At 36.7% G+C, this 25400-nt stretch overlaps 1 protein-coding gene across 11 annotated transcripts in view; it reads right to left on the bottom strand.

The window, feature by feature from the left end:
• HFM1 (helicase for meiosis 1) overlaps window positions 1–25152 on the bottom strand; it is a 34265-nt gene extending 9113 nt beyond the window's left edge. For 5 of the 11 annotated variants that reach the window (XM_066192485.1, XM_066192487.1, XM_066192489.1 and 2 more), the window contains exons 1-24: window positions 22182–22795; window positions 21684–21805; window positions 19969–20275; window positions 18944–19209; window positions 17417–17464; window positions 15662–15732; window positions 15039–15171; window positions 12670–12821; window positions 12239–12316; window positions 11930–12091; window positions 11129–11217; window positions 10436–10479; window positions 10244–10345; window positions 8744–8889; window positions 8235–8329; window positions 7335–7468; window positions 6384–6431; window positions 5654–5734; window positions 4947–5038; window positions 4026–4132; window positions 3891–3938; window positions 3576–3673; window positions 3356–3487; window positions 446–531 (exon numbers count right to left, since the gene is read on the bottom strand). In XM_066192485.1, the coding sequence (XP_066048582.1) occupies window positions 446–531; window positions 3356–3487; window positions 3576–3673; window positions 3891–3938; window positions 4026–4132; window positions 4947–5038; window positions 5654–5734; window positions 6384–6431; window positions 7335–7468; window positions 8235–8329; window positions 8744–8889; window positions 10244–10345; window positions 10436–10479; window positions 11129–11217; window positions 11930–12091; window positions 12239–12316; window positions 12670–12821; window positions 15039–15171; window positions 15662–15732; window positions 17417–17464; window positions 18944–19209; window positions 19969–20275; window positions 21684–21805; window positions 22182–22252 (2712 nt within the window). In that variant the 5' untranslated portion in view covers window positions 22253–22795. Of the gene's footprint in view, window positions 1–445; window positions 532–3355; window positions 3488–3575; window positions 3674–3890; window positions 3939–4025; window positions 4133–4946; window positions 5039–5653; window positions 5735–6383; window positions 6432–7334; window positions 7469–8234; window positions 8330–8743; window positions 8890–10243; window positions 10346–10435; window positions 10480–11128; window positions 11218–11929; window positions 12092–12238; window positions 12317–12669; window positions 12822–15038; window positions 15172–15661; window positions 15733–17416; window positions 17465–17707; window positions 18869–18943; window positions 19210–19968; window positions 20276–21683; window positions 21806–22181; window positions 22796–24804 lie in introns of those variants that run through there. The other 6 variants (XM_066192486.1, XM_066192495.1, XM_066192488.1 and 3 more) reach the window with 6 other exon arrangements.
• Between the last annotated feature and the right edge of the window lie 248 nt (window positions 25153–25400).

Below are 25400 nucleotides of genomic sequence, written 5' to 3'. Positions count from 1 at the left end.
AACTTGCAATAATGGAAATTTGGGATTTTCATAATTAACATACTCTAAGAGAAACTGTAAATACATATTCCTTTTTATATTTTTCCAATAGAGAATTTTATATTTCTCCTAATAGAGAAGTGCATATTGTCCTTTATTTCAGACCATGGTAATGATGAAATTCTACACATTTAAGCATCTGCTTTCCACAGCCAGCCAAATCATGAAATCATGATTCCCATTAAATTTGCTACAACAAAGCATCATACACACTTTCAAGGAAAACCAGCAGTAGCTACACAGCTTTTTAAATTCTACTAGTTAAAATTAATAAATCACCTAAACATCTAAATTTTGCTATGATCATATAGCAAATATATATTAACTATATTGCTTATACTGGTAACAGTATTAATCCTTAGTACTTTCCCTATCATAGTTATCTATGTACAAAATAATAAGTTACCAATTCAAGCTCCCTTGCATTTATGTCTTCAATTTTTTTAAATGATGTCAGCCCAGCATTTACCATAGCATTTGACAGTGATACACCTGTGAAAAAATGTATAAAAATTTTATGCTGTTAAAGGACAATGAATAACCTCAAATTATTCTAACAACTGCATTACAGCAGGTAAACTGAAAGCATGAATAATTTCATGCTACATTTGATGCAGCTTTCTGCCCAGCAAATCACTAAATTTATTTATTAAGCCCTTCAGTATTATTTAATTTCGCCATTAGTAAAGAGAAAAAGAAACGCAATACAAACCAAACATGAAAATACACAATATTTCAATGATGACAATTTTTACATTTTCTACAGGAAAACAGATTTTAGATCCCCTTCTACAAGAGTCAAGAAATGTGTTCTGTACACATATGATAAAAAAGCATGCCACACTGAATTGTCTCAGAATTTTTTCCCTATTCAAGAAATTATTTAATTATGTTGAAATAATAATGACCTCAATGTTTTTGAGCAAGTTAATAATGAAATTAACTGAAAAAGAGGTATTTATTATAGTCTTCTACAAGTCATTGCAGCTTTAGCAAAAAGCTTTCCCGTGGCATATAAGCCACAAAAGCAGAGAATTCCACGTACACTTTTATTTCTCTTCACGATTCACAGTACTTCCAGTAAGATTTAGAGTTATCACAGCATATGAAAAGGCACTTAACTGACCTGGAACTACAGCCTATTATAATAACTGCAGCAACTGTAGATAAAAAATAGTATCAAATACTTAGAATGAGTATTTGGATCTTTCTCTTCTCTGTTTACAGTTCTGCAAACAGTGTAAGAAATCTGAAAATTAGATGGGAAACCCCTTTAGATAGTTTTAGGTTGCTCCTTGGAAGACATGACAGTAATCCTACAAGAAAAGACTTAACTCAAGAATTCAGTAATTTAGAGAAACAGAAGATCTTTTGTATTTTCATGTGTATTTGAACATCTTTTGGGTCTGACTTAGGGAAAACATCTTTTGCCAACTCTCTGCTCCTTTGCAGAAGCTCTGAAGTCTGAAGACTGAAAACTCTCACATATTACTTCTGCTGCTAGAGCTGCTGCCCTGTTTCTTTGTATCTGAAGCTGAAGATTACCTTATTTATCCTAACTCCAAAAATGGCAGAAGGATTTCTGCCAGTGAAGAGAATACTAGATATACAAATAAGATGACTTCTCTTTATTTTCATCTACACTTCTGAGCAAAAAATAAATGGGGGTGGAAATGAAATTAAACAAGTAGTAAACGTCATAAACCCTATATGACAACTGATCGTTATCCTGTCTGTCAGAACAAGCAAACAGAAATCAAACATACCATTCAGCAACAAGAGGGAGCATAATTATTGGACAAGAGTTGTAGAAATGCAGTAAGAATTCAACTGAATTATCAGTCTCAGTATAGCCAAGTGTCAAAGAACAGTCACTCTTATAATGGAAATACTGATTAATAAGGCATTTTAAGGTTCAAAAATAGCATAGTGAGATAAGAGTTTAAAAAATTAAGGATTTCTGAATATGCTACATGGTAGCAGCAAATTTCTATATACTTAAACAATTCATCTAACTTCAGAAAGAAACAGAATAAGATTAGCAGCCATAGGCAGAGGTTAAAAATCACATCATACTACAGGCATCAATTCAACATTTGATTCAGCAAAAGAGTGAACTGCCAGAAGAATGTTCAAAAGAAGCTTGTAAGGGGAACAAGTGACACTTTGGAAGTTAGCAGTTCTTTGTAACATACACTGCAAGAGCTATGACAGCGTAAGAAAAAAGTACCCAAAACCAGGAAAATTGGACAGAGATGTCTGTATATACACCACTTATATTATTAAAAAACTAAACGTGACTTTATTCTACTGAATATAGTGTACAGGAAAGGATTTGTCTACACTGCAAGTGCCATATTTATTCCACTCATCCTAACTCCACAGAAATGCTGAACATGAGGCAGATTCCTCAGATGATTGTGTCGACATTGCCACAGGTGTGGGATAGTGGAAAGGTGTTCCCAGCACTGTGCACTGTGCTGTGCACAGGCTAACAAGCCCTGCCCTTGCTTTGAATCCACATGAATGAAGCATTACAGCCTCTGCACTTGAGCAGACAAGGTTGCAAGGTGCTGTGGCCTATGGACCTTCAGGTTTAGCCATTCTCTAATTTGCAGATCCCTGTACTACACTGTTCAGTGCAGAGCTGATGTATCTCTAAAGAAGAAATACAGAGAATGTTGCAGTGAATTTTGAAAGCATGAAGGTATGATAACACCAGACATCAAAGCAGGAAGATACACTACTACCTCAAACAAGTATGACTACATTTTTATAACACAGAGGATTCAAAAATTTCTGAACTCCTTTTCAAATAATTATGACAAGCCTGTACTTCCAGCCAGAAGTTCATTCAATAACAGGATACAGTGAAAGGAAGAAGATCATTAGAAACTTTTGATCATCATGGGTATAAGAACCTCATGCAAAATAAATTGATTTCTTTTTCATGATTCCTATCCTTTTCAATGTGAATTAAAAGGTTTTCATGCATACAAGAGGACCTACAGCAACAGCTGCTTGGAAAGGAGGGCATAGCCTAGTCAGGGGCATGCAATCACATCAATGTGGAATATGTCTGGGATACTGAGAGGACACTAAGGAATAAGAAAAATTCTGAAATAATTTGAAAGCCTGAAGAAAATTATTAAACAGCTTTACTTTTGTTATGGCAGATTCTTCTGACAACTCTGGTACTCAATTGTGGCAAATAAGCAATTAGCAGAGTAATTCATTTATGTAAACAGAAATTAGCAGGCTAATTGGGAGCTTTGATTCTCTGTCAATATTTCTGTAATTTCCAACTAGTACCTACCAATTTTTTCCAATTGTTTAGACACATGGAGTGAATTTTCCCAAAGTCTGCACCTGAAACACTTTGCTAAAATCAAGGAGTTTAATAAAGCAGAGAAGTTGTTCTTAGATGATGCCAGAAAGTCAGATAACCCTGTAAAAGGAAGATTGACTTATGTCAAGAAACTAAAATGTAGCTCACTAGTATATGTACCAAAGAAAAGGATTAAATTTTACCATACATCTAGTAACTCTCAAGCCATTTCTAAATATTCTGCCAGTATCTTGTGTCAAAGTAAAGTCTTGAATAGGAATACATCCCAGCTGAGCTTGAATGAGACTGGAAAAAGAATGGGTTTGATATATAAGCTATACTGTAAACAAAGAACAACAAAAAAAATTTTAATGGGGGAAAAAAGGAAAATCAGAATAGAAAGAGCAAAATACAAGATCTTGTCCTCTGCACAATGACCAAAAAAAAAAAAAAAAGCAGAGACTTCAACAGCCATAAAATGACAATTTTTCAATAAAAAATAAAAAGGCAACATAATAATTACCAGTTTACTTTCATTTCTCTTGTTTTTATCCTCCCCTCCATTGGAAACCTACGCATGAGAACATACATATTTTCTACAATTCATTTTATTTATTGTTAAAAAGGTACTTTCAATTTTCAATGCATTTTTTAATACCTGATAGTTATTTTGTCTTTGTCTTTATTCAAAGTGTTCAATATTTTCTTTTCATTTGTTCTTAACTTCACATCCACAAATTCTGTGCAGTTGGAGATCATTGTAATCTGTAATAATTAAAGGTTTTTAGTAATTGTTTTAATTTGCCATTTTTTCTATCACTTCTTCTAACTTTTTTTTAAAAAGAACACTTCAAAAAATTTGTCTCAACAGTATGACCATGAAGACACAATCCATCAGTTCTCTTTAATACTGACCAACTTTCCTTCCTCTTCTTATAAAGGCTATTAATGAAAGGGGAAATTTTTTCTTTCAGCTTTTAGATAACTATTTCAGTTGAAGTTATCTAAAGTCAACCACACACATTGCTAACATTTTACACAAGGCAAGTCAAACAACTTTTTCTGTTATATATTTCACCTTGCTTTCTTCACACTTTAACAACAAAAATAGTCACAGGAAAACAAGTGTTCCATTTCTTCATGGCAAATCTGTTCTACCATAGTATTTGCTTGAAAGCAAAATGTCTTGTGATTCTGATAATAACCTGTTATCTGAATGAGGAAGTTGCTTAAAACAGAAAGACAATTCCCTTAAAACCTGCTCTTGCTGCAGCTGGTTTTTGCAAGCAAAAAAACTTCCAAACCAGAAAACATTAAGGCTTTTAATACAGAAACAGAACAGCTTCAGCAACTTTGCATCTTCATAAGCAAGGTTAGTGAGGGGAGAAAAAGTTGGAAATCAAAAGATCTCAGAGTACAAAGCCTCATAAATACTCCATATAGAATTCAATTAGATGTATTCTCTAAAACTTTACATAAACAAAGCCTGAGCTCTTTAAAATAAATAACAGCTTATGTTTTTTTTCTTAGACTGTTTAAAAACAATTGAATATTTGTGATTAAAAAAAAATGACATTACCAATTCATTTAGTGTCTCAGTCCCCTTGATTGTGAAAAACTGCTTCACTGTGTCAAATGCAATGTAATACCATGCCATTAATCTTCCAGTATCTGTAAAAGAAGACTATACCTTAAAAAAATAAACATGCCAAGAATATTTCAGTAGGTTGGAATTTCGTAAGCCACAAAATTAAATTAACTTTCTTACTACAGGCCTCGGTGAGATTTACCAGCACTCCTCAGTGTGTTATTGCCCCCAGCTGTCTGACGGGCATTACTGACCCCATCATGGCCTGGCAGGAAGAACCACGTGGCAGTTACAGCTCTCTCCTGTGGAGACTGACACACTGACACACCAGGCACTGAACTGAGGTTGTTAAAAAGCCAACCACCACTATCAGAGGACTGCAGAGAAGAGCAGGTGTTGATAAAACCTGTCCTTCATTGCACTGTGACACAACCAATTACTCTGTCACAGTGTTCTGCAATCTTCTCCTAGTCTGCAACAAATCTTCAGCAACAAGAGAAGATCTATTCATGAAACAAGATTAAGAGAATGAACTTCCATGACTTGGTCAAGAAACTGTCCATATATTCTACTCAAACAATCCCTCCGATTCTACTCTCTACTACACTTGTGTACTCTTATTAATGGGTCACAAGGGTAGTTGACACCACCATCTCTACATCACTTCTGAAAATTAGTTTACTTGAAATAAGTGTTACCTGTTGGCTTGAAATTATTTGCTTCATCCATCCTGATCAAATCAAAAGATGATAAATCATTTAAGTTCTTCAGACACAGTTCTGTCAAAAATTTGAAAAATGTTTTTTGCATGTACTAAAAATACCTTATCTATGTACAAACCAGAAACATCATCATCAAATTGCAATGGATTTATATCCAAGTAATTCCACTGAATTCAAGTAAAGGTTTCAGAATATGATCCTGCTTCTATTAAAGTAGGTGGTTAACTCCTGCCTGTGGAAACTCACTCAAAATTTCTGGACAAGGCAAAGAGGTTTACATTTTAGATCCTTGTTTTCAAGGCTAAATTTATGAAGGGAAGATGACAATTTCTGAAAAGGCCTTTTTTGAAAGTATAGCAACAGAAATTAATGGAAGCAAATGAAATCAATCAAAGGAAATTAGGAAGAATGACAATCAATCAAAATTAAAGTGTTTTGCTCCATATTTCTGAGTGTGTATATGGAGATGAGGTAGGTAAAGGCATTTAACAATTTTCTTCTAAACAAGAAAAGCTTTTCTATCAGTTAAAATGTATTGATAGGATTTCAAAAATATTAATAATAAAATAAAATTAATAACACATCACAGTAAATTACACTTCTTCTGCAAATGGATCTGTTGAAATTAATGGATATAGATAATAAACTTGGGTGAACCTGCCCTAAATTGTAACATTTTACTGAAAAAAGCTAAAAAACCACTTACCTTGTAATTTTGCTTCAATTCCAACTTTATCTAATCCAGATGAAAAACCTTCATGGAAAAGACAAAAGTTGTTTTAACCTAGTACTATCATACACTTCCTCCTCAATTTTATTACCCATTAAAACTGATTTGGTGATTTTTAGGAGCCAGACAAATACCCCAAAGTGAAAAATGTGGGAATGTTTATTATACTGCAAACAAGTCAGAAGTCTTCCAGGGTGTAACTATCTAAGTCTCAGTAAGAGGCTGTTAGAACAGATGTGCAAAGGTAAAAGCTGCAGACATTCCCCCATGTAAAATATCAGAGTGCTATAAGTTTCAGACATGTCAGCAGAAACTTCCAGGTACAGTTCTGTTATTTTGGAATGTAGGAAGCCACGTAAATTTTAACATCAATTCAAGTACTAGATGTACTGTGTTCCAGTCCCAGCTATAAATCCTTACAAAAAATTGCCTCCAGCAATTACCCAGTGACTTCAAAAATCAGGTGTAGAGCAAGTAGGCAGGAACAAAGATATGGCCAGAGCTGAGCACTGGGATAATGTTCTGGACAAGACAAATTGAAGACACTGGAATTAAGATAACTAAAATTTTATTCTAGAAAAAAGCTGTGAAATTCTAGACTATTCTTTTTCTTAGCAGATTACATATTCAGCAGTGAAAAATATATCATGGCTTGGTACTGCGATAATACATGGTCCAGCATTCTAAAATCAAAAGAAATAGATTATGAAGCTGTAAATGGCTTCTTCACAGTTTTTAAATGTTACGCCATGCTGAAACTTCCCAATATTTATGTTAAAGAACAAAATGTTACAGGCCTCATTGCCCATCTTGTTTTCATCACATTATAAAATAACAGTCCATAAGAAAATGATAGAAACAAGTTACACGGAGATAACACATCCTAGTGTCATAACTAGACAAATTAAAAAATAAAACCAAACAAACCATAATGAGTTGGATTTTTTAAGGCTCTAATGTACAAGAATGTTGATCTTATCCATTCCAAAGCTACGCTGACATCTGTGACAGTATGTAGCACTATTTCTGCATTCAAGTGTTCAACAAGGTGCCTGTGCAAGCTAGTGCAAAAAAAACAAGAGTTAAGGACATTTACCAATGAGCAATACAAAAAGTGCTAAAACTAATTTTTGGAAAGAAACAAAAGCAAACAAACCCCTCCTCCCAAACCACAACTGTTCGCTGTAACCAGTGAAATTGATAGAATACAGTAAAGATTATGTAAGTAATCAACCATGTAATTTATTATGGCATAATATCCAGCAAGCAAAAAATAAACAGTCAAGTGTGAAGTTTCGCGTTCATTAGATAACAAAGTTACATACAATTAAAAATTACAGCACAGACATTCTGTGCTGTTGATATTCTACATATATTTGAAAAATCAATTTTTAACAAAATTACATGAGTAAAATTTTCTATTTTACTTTTTAATGTCTTAACTTTCCCACATATTTCTTATGATAACCTGTTAACAACAAATACAGGTCTAGCATTTTCCAGACTCTATCATCTAGAAATTCAGAGACATGGTCTGCATTCAATTCCTGCTTTTTTTCTTCGCAATAAATACTCTTACAGCTTCCTCAGTTTTCCAGCAGGAACCTAAAACAATTTTTTTGAGTTTAAGATGTTCTAAAGATTCTTTTGGCTGATAGAACAAGAGACCATTAACTCCTGAATAGCTTGGTTTTATTTTTCTTTCTTGATTTCTTCTAAATACACCAAAGAAACACCTCAAAAGCCACATGAAGAAAAAAACATTCAGTAGAAACTATGAAGTTTTGCTACTATCTACAGAGTTATATTAAAAAAATACTTAGTTACCTGCTTTCTATTATATCAGCACCATTTAACATCTGTATATATCTCTCCCTGGTACTGCAACGAGTCATAATAACTGCTGTAGCTGTAGTGTCAAACTGAAAAATAAAACCCCAAATAAAAGCTGCTCTCCAATTCTACGGAAAAAAAACCCAAAACCCGTTGAATATGCATCACACACCTGCTGAATCCACTAAAACTCTTTTCTAAATCCTGTCTGAAATGGCTACTGCATGCCAGCTCCCTACTTTTTCTCTGATCTCCATGAAACCCAAATGTAATCTTCAGATCTTGTTCCACTGTAAGCTGAAGCAGTAATTTTTGATGGACGGTACAAAAGCAAACAGATTTCTTTCTAAACAGAAAAGTTATCTAGGAGTAATTTAAGTATTAATAACCCTTTAAAAACCAAATGTTGCAGTAAAATTCCTGGCGTTGTCACTTTCTTTGACAAGAAGAGTTTCTACTGATCTGACTACAGACAGCATCAATACAATAGAACATTCACTTACCTGAGGCCTTCCAGCTCTCCCAATCATTTGCAGAATATCAGTTTCACTGTACTCTTGAAACACTCCTCCAACATAATGCATTGTGGATTTTATCACCACCAGGTGTGCAGGTAGATTGACTCCCATAGCTAAGGTGCTTGTGGTAACTACATCAGATCAAAATATAATCAAAATCACCATCAAAATGTCTGGCAGACACTGAACAAGCAGCGAATAGGTGACTTAATGCTTGATGCCCAAGAGTTCTTAGTTTCTAGGGAAATCAGTGGGCATTCTGCACCACAGCAAATTGGATGTAGATTACAGACAAGTATTTGCATAACAGTTTCTGTCTATCTGATCATCAGCATTCATTTGTTTTCAAGTTCTTTAATAAATGATGTCCCAGATAGTTTTGTTTAAACATTCATTTGTATTTGGAGATAATCCAGAATTTGATCCATGTTCAGTATAACAGACACACAATGAAGAAACCCTATTCTTATTTCTTCAAGGGTATGTACTTGAATAGAGCCTGACTTCATCTTGCTTAGTAGTGGTCAATATTTTTAAGATATATATATTTTTAAGTCATCAGTCACTAGCATTGTTTATATCCATATACCAAACCAGAATCCCCACCAATACTATCACAACACTTTACCAATACACACTGTCACATGGAAAACACCAGACAAGTATGTGGCAATTAATCTTACACTCATTCTCTAAATAATACGTGGAGTGGCAAGAATTCAACACAGAAAGCCAGTTATATGGGCCAACTGATATTACTATTCTGCTAGGAAAATGAAGGATTAATGAAATTTCCAATTCTTTTTGAAATTAAATGAAATTGAAATTATTAATTATATTACTTTTTCTTATGACCATTGTAACAGGAAAGAAAAATATCCACCAATCATTTAGTGTTGTACATGAATCACACAGACAATTCCCCTTAGGGTCTGGATTTTTTTTTTTTTACTGAACAAGAAAGCTCAGATGAGATGAGACAATCACATCTCAGATCCCTTGTCATTTCACATAACAGACGGAATACTTCTTAGGGACTTCCCCATCAGTCACAACACCTTGCATAGGAGTTTGAAAATATCATCCTGCCCACCTAAGAGGCATTAACGTAGACAATTACCTTCAGGGAAGCCACAGTTGCAAAGGACCCAAACACTTGGTAACTGAGGGAAAAGATTCACTAGCACAGAGCTCCACCTCAATGGGAGGGTTCAGTGCCAGGAAAAGGAAACGGGCATGGCCAGACCCCTGTGTACAAAGGAGGGGGATGACCTCCATGTGTGGTGAAATTCAGTTCTCTGGTCTTTAGTAACAGTGCATATGTAGGCTCACAGGGTAAAAGTGCATGTGAAACACGAAAACACCTTTACCTGGATTTCACAACTTAGAGCAAACTAGAGAACCGTAAAATATTACCGCTTCCAAACTGCAATCTTCTCAGGATACATAAATGACATTTTGGCTTTCAAAGTGAAATTTACTTACAAAGTACTGGCAAGTCTCCTACAGTAAAAGCTCCTTCAACTATTTTTCTGTCCGATAGCTCCATACCCGCATGATGATAAGCCACACCATACATCAAAAGGTCTAAAAATGAAATTATTATTTACATCACTTAACTAAGTTTTCTCAAGCAAATTTCAATCACAGAGCAGAGAAGTAGTAGATTATATTTACCTCTCAGTTTGGAGTCTTTCAACGAATTTGCAAGCCCCTGTAATCTATGCAACACACACAAACAAAATAATTAAATTAAAATAAATACATTCTTTGGATATTTTCAACCACCACGTTTCCCATCTTCACAGAGGGAACAGACTGACTCTCTGGGGCAGCTATTGTAGATTTCTAAGCCTGGTCATCTTTCCAAGTAACAATCTACAATCCTTACGTGTTGTTCACATAAAGCAAATAAGATCACATTTGAGGTCCAAAGTGAGGAGGTAGCTTCTGCAGCTGCCATGACTAGGCCACCCTGAAGTAAATAATTAATATGGCTGTATTTATTAACAGTATCTGATAAAGGAAAGACATCTTATGGCTTAACTTAAAACACTAGTAAAGTCACATCCAATTCAAATATTCATATGCTTAATCTTTGTACTACAAGGTCTCAGAGGGCCATAAGAATTAGCATTTTTGTGTTTAGAAAGCAGCTTTCAGAAACAACTTAATGTTTGTGAAGGTATCCTAAGAAGCAAAAACTTCCCAAGAAGAGTGCCAGCTTACCAAAAAGGAAGTAAAATGTAATGATGATTTTGTTGCACACTCCTCTGCTAAAAACTGTATTAGCTCAACAGCTTTCTTCACAGATACCACAGGTTTACCAAAATGCACAAACACTTATTTCCAATTTAAATAGAAAAATACCTTTGTTTCTGTTCTCTACTCAGGAGAAATTTCGCATCTTTTGCAAGAACAGAAGCAGCCTGTTGTACTCCTTTTCTTGTAGCACAAAACTATAAACAAAAGATATTATTTTGAATCAACAGTTTCAAGAAAGAAACCATTTCAAATGTGATTAAAAAAAGCTGCTGTACCACAAGTGCTGGTTTTTGCTCCGAGTATGTTTGTATAATGCTAGCTATCTTGTAGTTAAGAGTTAAGTCAAATTTGAACTCTGTCTGATTGTCACTGCAAGGAAAACCAAGAACAATTTTGCGTAGCTTCACTGGTCGTTGATCCTCATCTATTTTCAGGCATACAGCAGGCATCTTACTATCTGAAAGCCACTCTGCAATCTTTAAAAAAGAAGTAGGACAGAAAACATAAATTTATTCTTTTAATCGTGCTCCTTCTCTAATAGCATCACAGAATAATTAATTTAGCTTTTGTCACATGCAAACCAGTAACACATTTTAATAATTTAAAATCCCACGTGAGGTTCTGCTTTTAGAGGAACCAAATCATTTGGACTGAAATCTCAAGTCTGTTGTGATTTGTATGTAAGAGGCAAAAATCACAAGCAGAAATCTAAAACTGAAGCATGTCCACACATGGCTGACATTTCCGTATGGTTGAAGGTAATCTTACATTAGCAGCAGTCTCATAGTTGTCTTCAGATGATAGCTTAAAAATTACCATTTTGCTATCAATCTAAATTTGTAATTCCAGAAAATTTTATAAAATACAACTCCACTGATCAAAATACAGTTAAAATGTAACTCTTACATCTTGAGTATTTGGGATTGTTGCAGAAACAGCTACAAATCTCAAGGGAGGAACAGTGTCATGCTTCTCTAAGAGACGCCAAAGAGAAGACTGAATAGTTTTCATCCGACTGACGACAACTTCCAAAGTTGCACCGCGGCTTTCATCCTTTATAACGTGTACCTGTCAGGAGTTTTAAAAGATGTGGTAAATATTTCCCAGTTACAACCGGGATATGTGCTAAATACATGTAAAATTTTCTAAGCTTCCATTTATCTTCACAAAAGATACAAAACCAGGGCATAAATAAACCCTCACTCATTTTCTTACCTCATCAATGAGAAACAGTCGTACAAGCTGGACTATAGAGTTGTCTCTCCACCTTCTAGTCATGCTATCCCACTTTTCCTTGGAGGAAAAAAGCCAACATATCAAAACCACAACAGAAGCTGCAAGACGTTTTAAAGGCCAACATATGCCACAACTATAGTACATGCAGACATACCTAAACTTTAATAAATCTTTAAACAGAAACAATTAAATGAATTCAAGCTAATTCCATCTATGTTTCATCTGGCACATTATTATATTAACTTTGTTTACATAAACTGAGAGTATATACAGCAGGGTCAGACAAACAAAAGGATCATTAAATTACTATGTATTACAAAGAAAAAGGAACAGTCCTTGCAGCATACAATTAGAAGACTCCTAATGTCTGTTTATTCTAAGTTCTTGTAAGAACTGGCAATGAAACCTACAGGTGTAGTGATAATAATGTCAGCATGATGTATTTCAAATAAGTCATCCATCAGTGTATCTCCTGTCAGTTCCTTGCAGGTGAGTCCTATAGGTCCAAATTTTTCTTTCCAATCTTCAAAACGCTGACTGCACAGAGCTTTTATTGGAGCCACTAAAAACAACACCAAATAATGAGAATTAAATCAGGAAAACCAAATCTTCAACTGGATTAAAAATGTATGCATTTATTTTCTTTGGGAAGATACCTTCTTGAATTTAATTTCCCTAATTTCCAGATTTGCTTCCAGAACCATAAAATCTGTAACTGGTGTTACTGTCATTATTATCCTACTCCACGTGCACAATCAATGTTGAGCTTTGGGCCCTAGTTCTTCCCATCAGCAAGCAGAAATAGAACCTTTTAATAAAGATTATTTATGTTCTCTCTTAATACTGTATCCTGTTGGGTTTGATTTTTTTTGCAGTACCACATGGAACTAATCATTCAGCTATCAAAGGTTTTCTCACAGATGGAAGAAACCACATGAAATACATCTTTTCTAATGGAAGCTCATACAAATACCAACCTTTTCCCAGTTAAGAATGATCGGAGTACTCTGTATTCAGAGAGAAAAGAGGTTATAAGTGAGAAACCATCCAAGAGCAAGAGACAGACTTTTATTTCTCCTGGTATCCCATCAAAATCAAATGTACAGTTAAGTGTAGGGTCATACCAAGCAGCTAACACAGCAAGTAGCAGTCCTCATGCTGCTTCTCATGAACAGACTCCTGAAACTATCTACTTGTATTTTTTTGTTCACATACACACTGTACTTTTGCTGATTCTTTTTTTTCCAGAAATCTGATGTAATTCTCAATAAGGACTGATATTAACAACACATGTAAGGCTATACTGGATGGTTAATCTACATGAAAAATGCAGTGATTTAAGTGAAAGAGGCAATTATGCATGAGCTGAAAACAGCACTAGTATAACAGATCTTGCAGTGATGACATTCTAGCTTACTTAGAGCCACTGGAATATGAATGATTTCTGCGTATTAGCTCACAAATGATGCCTAAAATGAAGAGATTTAAAGAACCAGTCTCTGCTTCAGAAAGAGGTGTAAACTCTTAAGATTATCAGAGAAAAAATTAGCTCCAGAAGACTGATTAAGCTAACAGCAAGTAATTCACAAAATCACATAGCTAATCACCTTTAGCAATACAAGAATGTGAGAAGCAAGTGATTGCTCCTGGAAGTACAGTCACCAGTCCTTGGATGTAAAGCTACTGGCAAACAACTCTACTGAACTACTGCAAGCTAATTCACATACATGGGGCCACTGATGAACAAGGCACCAGTGCTCACACCAGCAGGACATAGTCTGATCACCACCTCTGTTCCAACACTCAGAAAACTGACAAGTCTCCTTCTCCATCATTGTGGAATCTGAAAAGGCCAGCAGATCTAACTCCACTAGCAAGTAACTGCTTCCCTACTGACAGTTCCAACCAACCAAGTTGTATCGATTCCACCAAGGCAAGTGGAAACTATTACCATACACTCAACCCTGTGCAGCTGACAGAGAAGCCAGAGCACATGCCTGCTTCTAAAATCAGTTCACAATACACAGTAAACTCTGAAGCAACACTAGCTTTATTGTAAGAAGTAGAACAAAATGGAATTTAAAAAAATATGAAGGTCTTGTAAATAAAAGGATGAAGTGAATATAAGGAACCTTTAATAGCAATACTGACATATCAGTGTACAAATAAAACTGGGACAAATTCACCAATTTAATCAAATTTACATGACATGAACTCAGTTCTCCAGGAAGGAAAGAAAAAAAGCATAATTGGTGTGACTATTTCCAAGTATTTTCATATTTCTACACAGATCAGTTAAACTCATGAAGATCACAGTTCTGGTGCCTCTGAGGTAGTATACAGAAAACAGCAAGAAACTTTGCCAGGTAAGTGAATACTGGAAAATTTGATCCTCATCTCAGAGCAACAGACAGCCATATAACATATAGTGTCAGCCAGAAATCATGCACTAAGAATTTGTTTTAGTTTCCTTTCCTTTCTCCTTACCTTTTTGTGTACATCTTGCCTTCTTGGAGGACAAACTGCTACAGGATTTTCTAATTTTTATTTGTCTAGGCAATGCTGAACACTACAGTTACACAATGCTGTTAAATACTAATAACAGTTACAATGGTACTACAAATAAACATTAACCCAAATTTTTAAAGAATGAAGTAGGCTGTAATTTCTTAATGTATTTAATCTCAGTATTATTCCTGGAGTCACTCTAGATCTCTGCATTCGCAGAATGACATTTTCTGCTCTGTCACCAAAATGTTTAAAGCTGCATAATACTTACTGTAAACAACTTTAATATTTAACCAAGGCAGTGGGGCTTCCATGAGTAATCTGGTAATAGCCAGCTCGAACATCACGGTCTTTCCAGAGCCAGTCGGAGCACAAACCACAAAGTTCCTGTCTGTGTATAAAAGCTAGGAAAGAATTGTCAGGTCCTGTTAAGTTTTCAATAATGACAAATGAAAGTTTTGCATGACTTTGATTCCTTCCCACACATTTTATCCTCCACCACCTTAGAAGCCAGGTATGTCCATGTCAGGCTCCCTCATTTTCCTCTGACAAGACTGATTCTTCCTTCTTTCCTCCTCCACAGTGTCACTCACCCATGTCACTCACTCAGTCATCCACCCACCCCTTCCTCCATGAAAATATATTACTAATCTGTATGCATAAATAGAAATATAATTCTCATCTTCACACATACATATTTTAAGATGAGAAAAACACTTTTTAAAGTTCTTCTGGTCTCTCCTCCCAGCTAAGCACAACCCTGATAAACTATTCCAGGAAGAGGTTCTAGATATATTAACTGTTCTAACCCCTTTTATGTTCTGAATATCAAAGTACCACTTAAATTTATCTACCAAGTACTACTTGCAGCTGCAGTTTATGTTCCATACTTACATCATCCAAAGCCTTTGACTGTGCATAGTTAAAATATGGGAACTCCTTAAAAATGCTTCTAAATTGGGTTGCTTGAGAGCATTAAGGAATTTAAAATACTAGAGTGTAAATTATAAAATTTTAGGAATGTAAATGCACCTCGTTCTTGCAAACTAAATACAAACTTAAAACATACCACACTGTTTCACAGGTTTGTAAAAAGTTATCCAAAACTAAGTAACCTATTAAATGATTCAGTAGTTTTATATTCTTGGGGTGCCAAGAATCAGTGGAAAAACCACACCCTATTTGAGAGGTCTCAGGATTATACCAATAATCAGGAAGCTCCTCCCTGGGACAGGCTTCATGGAATGGCAGACAGTTATGGAATGTGAAGCCGCAAGGGACAAACCAGGTACAAGAACAAACAGAACACTGCTGTTAGCCTTAGGTGTCAGTGGTCACATAATATTTATGATACAATGCAAATTAATTAGCATAATATTGTATGCCCAGACATAACAGTAGCAAAGAAATTTCACCTACGACCACTTAGTGCTGAGTGTAGTTTTAAAGATATTTTTCAGTTGTCAATAATGAGTGTTCTTCAGACAACATTCTTATCTAAGATATGTGGAAGATGAAAAGAGAGCATTGTTATGTTACTGCTGCAGAGGAGTGAGCTGATCCTTGTCTGGACTTGCAGAGCAGCCACACAAGCAGCCTGGCTGTGACCATCTCATCAGGCTGGGGATGAGCACACAGCCAGGTATGGCCCCGACAGCAACAGGAACAATGAGCTGCTCAGGCCTCAGATCCATGTCACATTTAACAACTACAGAGGAAAAGATACAGGAGTAAAGCAAGAAATAAAAGCAGATAAACATTAAAAATGGGTAAAAATAAGGAAGTAGCATTAGACTAAACAATATAAGGATTTTTTAAAAAAATACTTATTTAAAACGCATGCTCTAAATCAGTGATCTGTTTTCAAACGTCAAATCATTAATGATCTGAAATTGGTAAATTCACAGCAACGGAATCCTTACTCATTTTGAAAATCATGGCTTTTTAAAGCTATTTACATGAATTTGAGGTGCCTAAATTTAGACATTTCCTCTTCCAGATATTTAACCTACCATTTGACAGGTTACTAGAAATAAGATTTTGAAGAGTATGTTAAAAAAACAAAAGTTTGACAGATATAGATGAATGCTCAGTTATATTACTTGTTCAAGGCAGTGCAAAGAAGAAAGAAAATTATGGTAAAATCTGCTTGAAGAATGAAAATACAGCATAGGCACACTGCAACATAAAGGCAGACCAAGGAGTACATGAAGTTAATTTTCTTCTAAGAAAATGTGACAGAAAATAAGATTCAGCTTTCCTAATAAGCTTAAATAATAGTTCATTTTTCCTTTAAATAAAGTGTATGGGGATATATGTGTATTTGCATAGAAAATGGCTGAATTATATATTATGCAAATTAAAATTTTACGTTTTATGTTTTTAAAATAAAGTTTTGAGGATAAAATTTGAACATTTGAAATAAGAATGCTCTTTCTTAGCAATGACTGATCTATGAGTTGTCTTATTTTCATGCTGGCTTTGGAAGTCAAAAGGATAAGCACTTACGGAATATGTGATTCCCAACAAATTGAAAGTATTACATAGCAATACATTCATTCCTATGGCTAAATTAAACACTGTAATTTTGCAAATGTAAAAGCACTGTAATAAAATCAGGAAAATCAGATACAGCAAACTCAAGGATACGTATTTCTGTAACAGCCCTCAACATTTCCAATTTTCTTCCTGTAGTTCCTAAAGAAGTAAAAATAGTACATTTATAAAATCAGTTTCATTTTCAACCAATAACCATGACAAATATTTTCCTGACCCCAAGCTGTGTGTTCTGCAAGGAGCTTCAAGGCTGTAATAAGGTCCAGGTGACAGAAAGGAGATTATGGGATAGGATAGGGAGATCACTAGCTCATCCTCTGAAAAGGATTCATCGTGGTGGCTCTTTGATGAATTCACTCCAGTTTAAGGATGTCTTGCACATACCAGAGACTCAAAACTTGATGAGTATCGAGGTATGGTCTCAAAAGTGCCAAGGGAGGGACAATCACTTCTCTTAACTTCCCGGCTTTGTTAACAAAGCCCAGGCTGCTGTTGGCCTTTGTTACTGCTGGGACGCACTGCTCATTTAAGTTCAGCAAGATGTTCACCAGACCCCAGGCACTTTCTCACAGAGCTGCCCCAGTCAAACCATCCCAGGGGAATCCCAGGGATTCTCCCCTTTCCCTGGGGCAGGACTGTGGATTTGTTCCTGCTGAATTTCAGGAGATTGCTGTCAGCTGCTGGCACGTGGGCAATGTGACCGTTCAGCACCACGCTCTGAGCCCAGCAGCCATTTTTACAGCAGGCAGCTGTTGATCCACCCCTAATGCTCCACCGTGGGTACCTACCACAGAATGTTGTGGAAGATGGTGTTTCCCACCCACTCGGATTCTACGAAAACTCTTGCTGAAGGCAAAGTAAACAATATCCACTGCTGTCCCCTCACCCCCAAATCACCACTGCCCATAAGGCAATCAGACAGGAATCACACTTTTCCTTCCTGACCTGTTTCCAAATCCCATCCTAAGCCAACACTCTGCCCTACATTTTTCTGCTAGAACTAATTTTCTTCTCCATATTTCTGTAGCAGTTAGTCAGGCACACAAGGTACATTCCACAGATATGCCATGTCCAAAAAAGTTTAGAATCTAGAAATAAACTGCACTTAGTTAAAAAGTATTAAAAGCCAAAAATAAATTCTAAACCAAATATTTTATAATTTCATCAAAATCTCACCACTTCCCTTCATTTTCTAGGTATCTCCTACTTAAAATCTATTTCTACAAAGATACAAATATGAGCCACACCACAAATAAACATTTCATTTTCAATTTCTGGTTTCAAATGAAGATGAAACTCCTTACCACATGAAGGGACAAGGCTGGTTTTTTTCAGATTGCTTGAGGGGATGTGAAGTGACATTTTCAATAGGTTTACATGACTTAGCACTTCTGAAAATGTGAATCTTCTTCATAAATTGTTTAGCCAGTTCATATTAAACAACAAGGCAATTAAGTTCCACAGGACTTTCTATCATTCTATCAATTTTAGCCAATTATCTCACCCTGAGCTGGTGGGAAAATGTTCTTCACTCTACCTCAGATCTTGGAAACCCTTTATTATTATATCCCAAAGACAGACAATGGACTATTTTTCTTGAAATAGAGTAAAAATAATTACCTGTCATATCCAGAATCTCTGAAGCATTAAAAAATGATTGAATTTTAATTCCATTTTCAGACACAATCTCCTCATTATTTACCCGATGCAAAGTAAAATCTGAGTCTTTAGTTATTGGAGCATGATGATTATTTCTCAAAAAGCCTTCTTTTGTCACTTCTTTCATGTTTTCGCTTGTATTTAAGTAAGTACCAATTTCTTTCACATCAACAGAACCAGCTTTAAATTCTGTATTTTTATGAATATTGCCAGACTTTTTAAATAAACTGCAAAAGATCCAAAATTTTCATTAGCTTGCTGTAATGCTACAGTTTATCTAACATTTGAAAACTATTAGATATACATTTGTATTAGCAGCAGAACTCCTAAGATAAATAATAAAATTGTATCTAACTTTATGTAATCTGACCTGAAGACTACTTTCAAGATACATTTTAACTTTACTTTCGTTCTAGAAACAACATGAAAGAATAAAATGCCTGTCCAGATGGGGTCTGACTCCTAATAGCAGATTAACTCTGAATTTCTGATCATTAAAACCAATGGAGACATCCACGTTCTGAGGAATGGGAGGAGCTGGACACAGAAGAGCAGTTTATCAATAAAACCTCTCCTCCCAGGCAGCACTGAAATCACACTGGGAACTGCTCAGGGTATTCCTGGCTGACCTCTGCTCAGCAAAGCAAAAGATCTCAGCCTTCTTCCTTGTCACCAGGCAGATAAAGAATTCAGAGCGATATTTTCCAAAAGCTTTGTTAACTAAAAATTTCTTTAAAATCGAAGCAACAAACCTGAGGCTTACTTTTCTCATGAATGAGGCTGAGCTCAGGACACATTTAATTAAAGCACATTTAATTAAGTAAAATACTGCCAAAATTTTCTTTCCTTGGACTGAAAGAATTAGCATCTGGAACATGCTAAAGCATCTTCAACTGAAGGATCCCAAACTTTGTGCTCAACAGATATATCTAAATAAGAATATGATTCTGCCAGTGACAAATTATCTGAGTTGACTAGACATGTACCTTCTTCTTAATGTTGAATGGACACTCTCATCATCACTGTTTTCACTTGATGCTTTATTTTGCAGTTGCTGAGAAAAATCTATTACTTGTTTAGATTTATTTTCATCAAAAGAAAGAAAAGATGAAACCACTTTCAGATTTTCACGCTGAAAACTAATTTTATCTCTTTCTCTTCGACTTAATTGTAGGACTTCTTTTTCTGGGGCTATGCCAAAATGAGCAGGTGCTGATGATTTATCTTCTACTTCCTCTGTGTTACTCTTACTTTGTTGTATAAACATCTCATGCTTTCTCCCTCCTACAAAAACTATAAATTATTAATTCGTTCATATTCTTGTTCACAGACATTTAATCAAATATCTTTCACACAGAATCAGCCAAAATCACCTATTATACAAACTGGTATTTTTATCTCATTGCAAGAACTTTAGTGTGTATGACTTATGCTAATGAATGTAATGCATGCCTTGTCAATTAAAAAGTTACAAAAATAAGTTCCCTTTCTTTCCTTCCTACACAAAGTAAAGGATAAAAACTATTCTTCAAAACTACAAAATAGTTTGTATGACAGAACTCTTTATCCTGTCCCAGAATAAAAACATTCTTTTAAAAAAATGACACAGTGACCGAGCCTGAAGTTCCTGCTACAAAAGAGCTGAGATAAACACTGCAATCTCAGCAGAACTGGTACTGATGTTGGTGACAGGCTGCTTTCATAACCTTCTTGGTTAATTATCACATTTTGCAGTGTAGAATCAGTGTCCTGATCTGGCTAACCAGATCAACAAGTATTGCTGTTGGCAACAGGAAGGCAAAGGCAGGAACAGAAATAAGCAACTAAATGCAATAAGACAACAGCTCTATTTTGCTGTCTTAATTTCACTGTTAATCTAAAAACTCAGTTACCATGCCCTGTTAGTGACACAACCCCAACAGCTCTAATTCTACAAATATCAAATAGCTTATTTGAATAAGTAGCTCTTAATGGAATTATTCTTGCATAAAATAGAAAAAACCCACCTTCTGTTATAATGTAATTCCTAAACAGAGAATATCATAAATCAGCACAGCAGCTAAGAAACCCACAAATCTATCTGACAGAGATAAGGCAATGAAATTCTTTAAAATAAATTTCCTTAAGATAATCCTGAATGTCTAGGAATATGCCACTTGGCAGCAATTAATGACCAGATTCAAATTTAGCTGCCTCAGCAATTTGATTAAAGGCCCCAAAGGGAAGAAAAAAGTGAGTTTCATATAAACTCTCTGTTCCTCGGGTAGAAGACAGGTCATCAGATCCACGTGATAACATTATGCTCTTACAGCCACCTCCCACTGTGTTACAATGCTTTGTGAAACAATCTGTTATAACTGAAATTTTGATTATACTTCTTTACCTTGCCAGCTTCTGTACAAGAAACTTGTGGCATGTATATGCCTCAAGACGACTTCTGTGCTCCTGGCACATCTAACACCGTAATTCTCAACTCAAATACATTCTTTGTCTCTACCTGCATACCCAGAATATTTCATATTTCACAGCAAAAGAGGAATGATCTGTCACACTAATGATGTGTTGAGTAATTTCATATCAATGCTGAGTATCATGGTGCAATCAGACTTTGCAGTGTAAGGTTTATGGGTGGACTTGAACATCTTAAACATCTTTTCCAACTGTTCCAATGATTCTGTGATTCTATTCTACGATAATTTACCCATATGAGTGTTGGCTGAGTTTTTTTCCAGTTCCCCCTGTAACTCCTCTGCAGCTGGAATTTCAGCAATAGCTGGAGCAGGTGCAATAAACCAAGTCTTACGCTCTTCATTTTCCAGACACCTATTTTTAACACACAAATGTGAGGTAAAAGCATTGTTTAAGCACCCTCCACAACAACTAGCTCAAAATTACTAGTCATAAATAACCCACTGTTTCTCCTGCTAAAACATACTCCTGTTCTTCAATTCATGTGACTTGTAATAACATAAAATTACAGAGGCAAAACTTCTGCTAACCCTTATTTCTTATAGCTCTAAGATACACCTGCATTGTTGAATGTGCTTGAAGAAACATTTCAAAGTATGGGTCATGAACCTAGAAACTTCTAGCCCCAGATTTCTGTCAGTAGACAAAAAAGTGAGTAATAAGAAAAAACACTGCTATAAAATTATTCAATTTGGAAATCAATTATATTTATCCAATAATAAAGATTTACCTTTGTCTCATATCTGGCTTTTCATAAAATAAACTATCCAGTGAAAAGACCATGTCTGCAGAGTTGAACATTTTTAGATCAAATGTGAAGTCTCTTAGTCTGCAAAGGGCAGCACATGAAAATGTAAAACTGAAATTACTAGACTTGAACCTGTCTAAAGCAATACAAAGTTTATTAGTTTTAAGTGACAATATTTAATTTCTATATTGTTTTCTTTCATAGCTCTTGACTGCATTCTTAAACCTTCTTCAAAGAGGGAATCTCTCTCCTGATAAAATATGGCTCCTATTACTTCTGCTAAAAAAGCCCTGTAGGGCAGCACCTGAAGCAACCTTTACTACCATGACATATCTGGGAAGAAAAAGTGGGTAGGCATGAAGATCCAGATAAAGTTTATGTTAAAGTATTTAAATTCTAAGAACAATGCTAGGGTTCAGCCTAGAGAAGGCTAGAGAAGAGGAGACTGAGGGGACACATCACATTCTTCAATTTCCACAGGAGGGGAAGGAAGAGGAGGGGCAGGCACTGATCTCTTTGCTGTGGTGACCAGTGACAGGACGCCAGAGAATGGCCTGAAACTGTGTCAGGGGAGGATTAGGATGGACATTACAAAAAGGTTCTTCCCCCAGAGGGTGGTTGGGCACTGGACCAGGCTCCCCAGGGCAGTGGTCACAGCACCAGCCTGGCAGAGGTCAAGAAGCATTTGGAAAATGCTCTCAGGCACAGGGTGTGACTCCTGGGGTGTCCTGTGCAGGGCCAGGACTTGGACTCAATGGTCCTTGAGCCCCTTCCAAGTCAGCACATTCTATTATTTTATACAACTGCAGCCAATTCTTTTTTCTCCAATTGTTTTGTTATGATCACAGTCTGTCAAGTTTTGGCAAAACAAAATTATACTGTTATCTAAAAAAAAAAAAAAAAAAAAATTATGCTGTTACCCCAACAATTATTTTAATTTACATGCAAATGAGACTTTTTTAAACATACATGCAAATTGTGTACCTGGATAATCAGAGTATGGGCCCAACACCTTGAAGCTGTTAACAGGTTTATTCTGAAACATCAGGACCAGAAATTATTTCTAAATTATTTACTGTATACATCAGTCTTAAAAATACTCCAGCTAATTTCAATGTTTTTCATGTAGCACCATCTGTAGGCATTAGACATGCTTCTTTATGCATTTCTGTTGAGAAGTTTTACAGCTCCTAATTTTGCTTGAGGACAGCTTTAAAAGGCAAAGATCTTACTACAGGAATACTACACAGATGATTTTATGAGTCAAAAATCTTAGACTCACTGAAACAAGTAGTAAAATACAAATAAAGTTTAGAAAGTTCAATAAAGGCCAACTGTGGAGGTAAAATAACAAAGCAAAGCTTTCTTCTTTACCTACAGAGACAAAACCAAAGGTGACACTTATTTTGTACTCCAGCATCTCATTAGTGACATATTAAAAGGATCTCTAAGAGTGCTTTGCAAATAGGCTTCAGATTTAATTAATTACTGTAGACTGTCAGCTGTGAGATAAAATTTTTGAAAGTACTTTTGTTTCACAGAATCTGTAAATCCTCAAATATTCCAGAGAGAGGTTTCAAATTTTAAAAAGAAAACATTGCACAACAACAGAATATAGAGCATATAATCAAAACTATCTGTGAACACAGTGAAGAACTTCAAACAAGAAATCTGTCAATGCCCCTTTTACACACAGTAAATCTGCAGTACCACTTTGCCAATTTCTGCCACTCCCCCCCTGCCAGGTTTTGCCACTTTCCTCTTCACATTAATAAATCTAGAATTTAGAAATCACACTGATAAATCTAACAAAGGTGTTTAATTTTGCCTCCATGCTTTTAGTGTCAGTAATCTAAAGCAGGAGCTCTCAGGCCTGGTATCAGTAGTGGCAGCAGAAAGTATCTGTGAGGAGCACTAACCAAGTTGTTAATGAAGTAGTAATAATCTGTGTTAGTGCCTATCCAAGTGAATAACCACCGCTCCATCAGCTTCAAGGAGCTGCAAATACTGCACGCCAGTATGAAATGGTTCTCCTGCCTCATGTGGGGAATCATCAACATACGGTGATTCCATTTAAATCGTCTGGATTTATGATTCCCATTCTTGAGCAGCCTTTTTTAGGAACGTTTGATTTCCCGGGCCCCTGCTCTGCTCTCTGTGTCATTTTTTCCTTGACCAGCTGTATTAAGCCCAATTGCTTGATAATGTAAGTAAAAATAATGGGAGATGTCGTGGTCATTCTACAAGACTGAAGATCTAAAAGAAACACCCTCCTTTATGCAGCTCTGCATTCACCCACCTTCCCCAGCTAGGAAACAGTGAAAAGTCTCTCAGACTTTTAAAGAAAAAGAAGAAAGCTAAAAAGGCAGGGGTGGGAGTGCTGGGGAGGAGCCCAAAACGTTTCCAAGATGGCCAGGAAATAAAGCATCTTTTCCACACACTCGATGGTGTTGGATTCCACAGGGAAAATGCATACTCCAGATGGCAGAATGAGGGAGTAGGTGTTTGCAGGAGCAGCACAGACCACTGATTCCCATTTACTGAGAGGTGTTTGCCAAATCCTGAGAGCAAAGACCCCTCTGGTGGATCTGCTTTAACGCCTTACCACAGACACCGCAGGCCACGAGAGAATTTGGTCAGTTTTGAAGCCACTTTCCTTTTCACCTTCCTCCTAAAACAAATTCTTTCCTCAGTCCACGTATTTCATCACAGCGCTCTCTCCAGGGGCCCAAAGTGAAGGTCACAACCTTCAGGGGTGCCGACCCAAACCAACCGCAACTGCCCGTGCCCCGGGCGGCGCAGAGCGCTTCCCGGCTCACTGCGCTGCTCCCCGGGTGCTGCCAGGCCTGAGGCCCCTCACAGCCAGCCTCCCGCTCCCACCACCCAGGAAGGACAGCTCTGCGCCTCCCGCCGCTTCTACCGCGCGAAATGGCGGCGGCGGGGAGCGCCGCGCTGGAGCCGCCTCAGCGGGGCGGGCGCGGAGCGGCGATGGCGGCCCGAGCCCGGCCCGCCCGGTGCGCGGCCGGCCGGCCCTCAGCGGCTCGGCGCTGCCCGGGCCTCCCCCGCCGCCCCCTCGGCGGCTCGGCGCTGCCCCGGCCTCCCCCGCCGCCCCCTCGGCGGCTCGGCGCTGCCCGGGCCTCCCCCGCCGCCCCCTCGGCGGCTCGGCGCTGCCCCGGCCTCCCCCGCCGCCCCCTCGGCGGC

Source organism: Chamaea fasciata, unplaced genomic scaffold, assembly GCF_029207755.1.
Source record: "Chamaea fasciata isolate MVZ Bird 193981 ecotype frontalis unplaced genomic scaffold, bChaFas1.0.hap1 SCAF_10, whole genome shotgun sequence".
NCBI lineage: Eukaryota > Metazoa > Chordata > Aves > Passeriformes > Sylviidae > Chamaea > Chamaea fasciata.
This window is presented reverse-complemented; position numbering and strand designations above follow the sequence as displayed.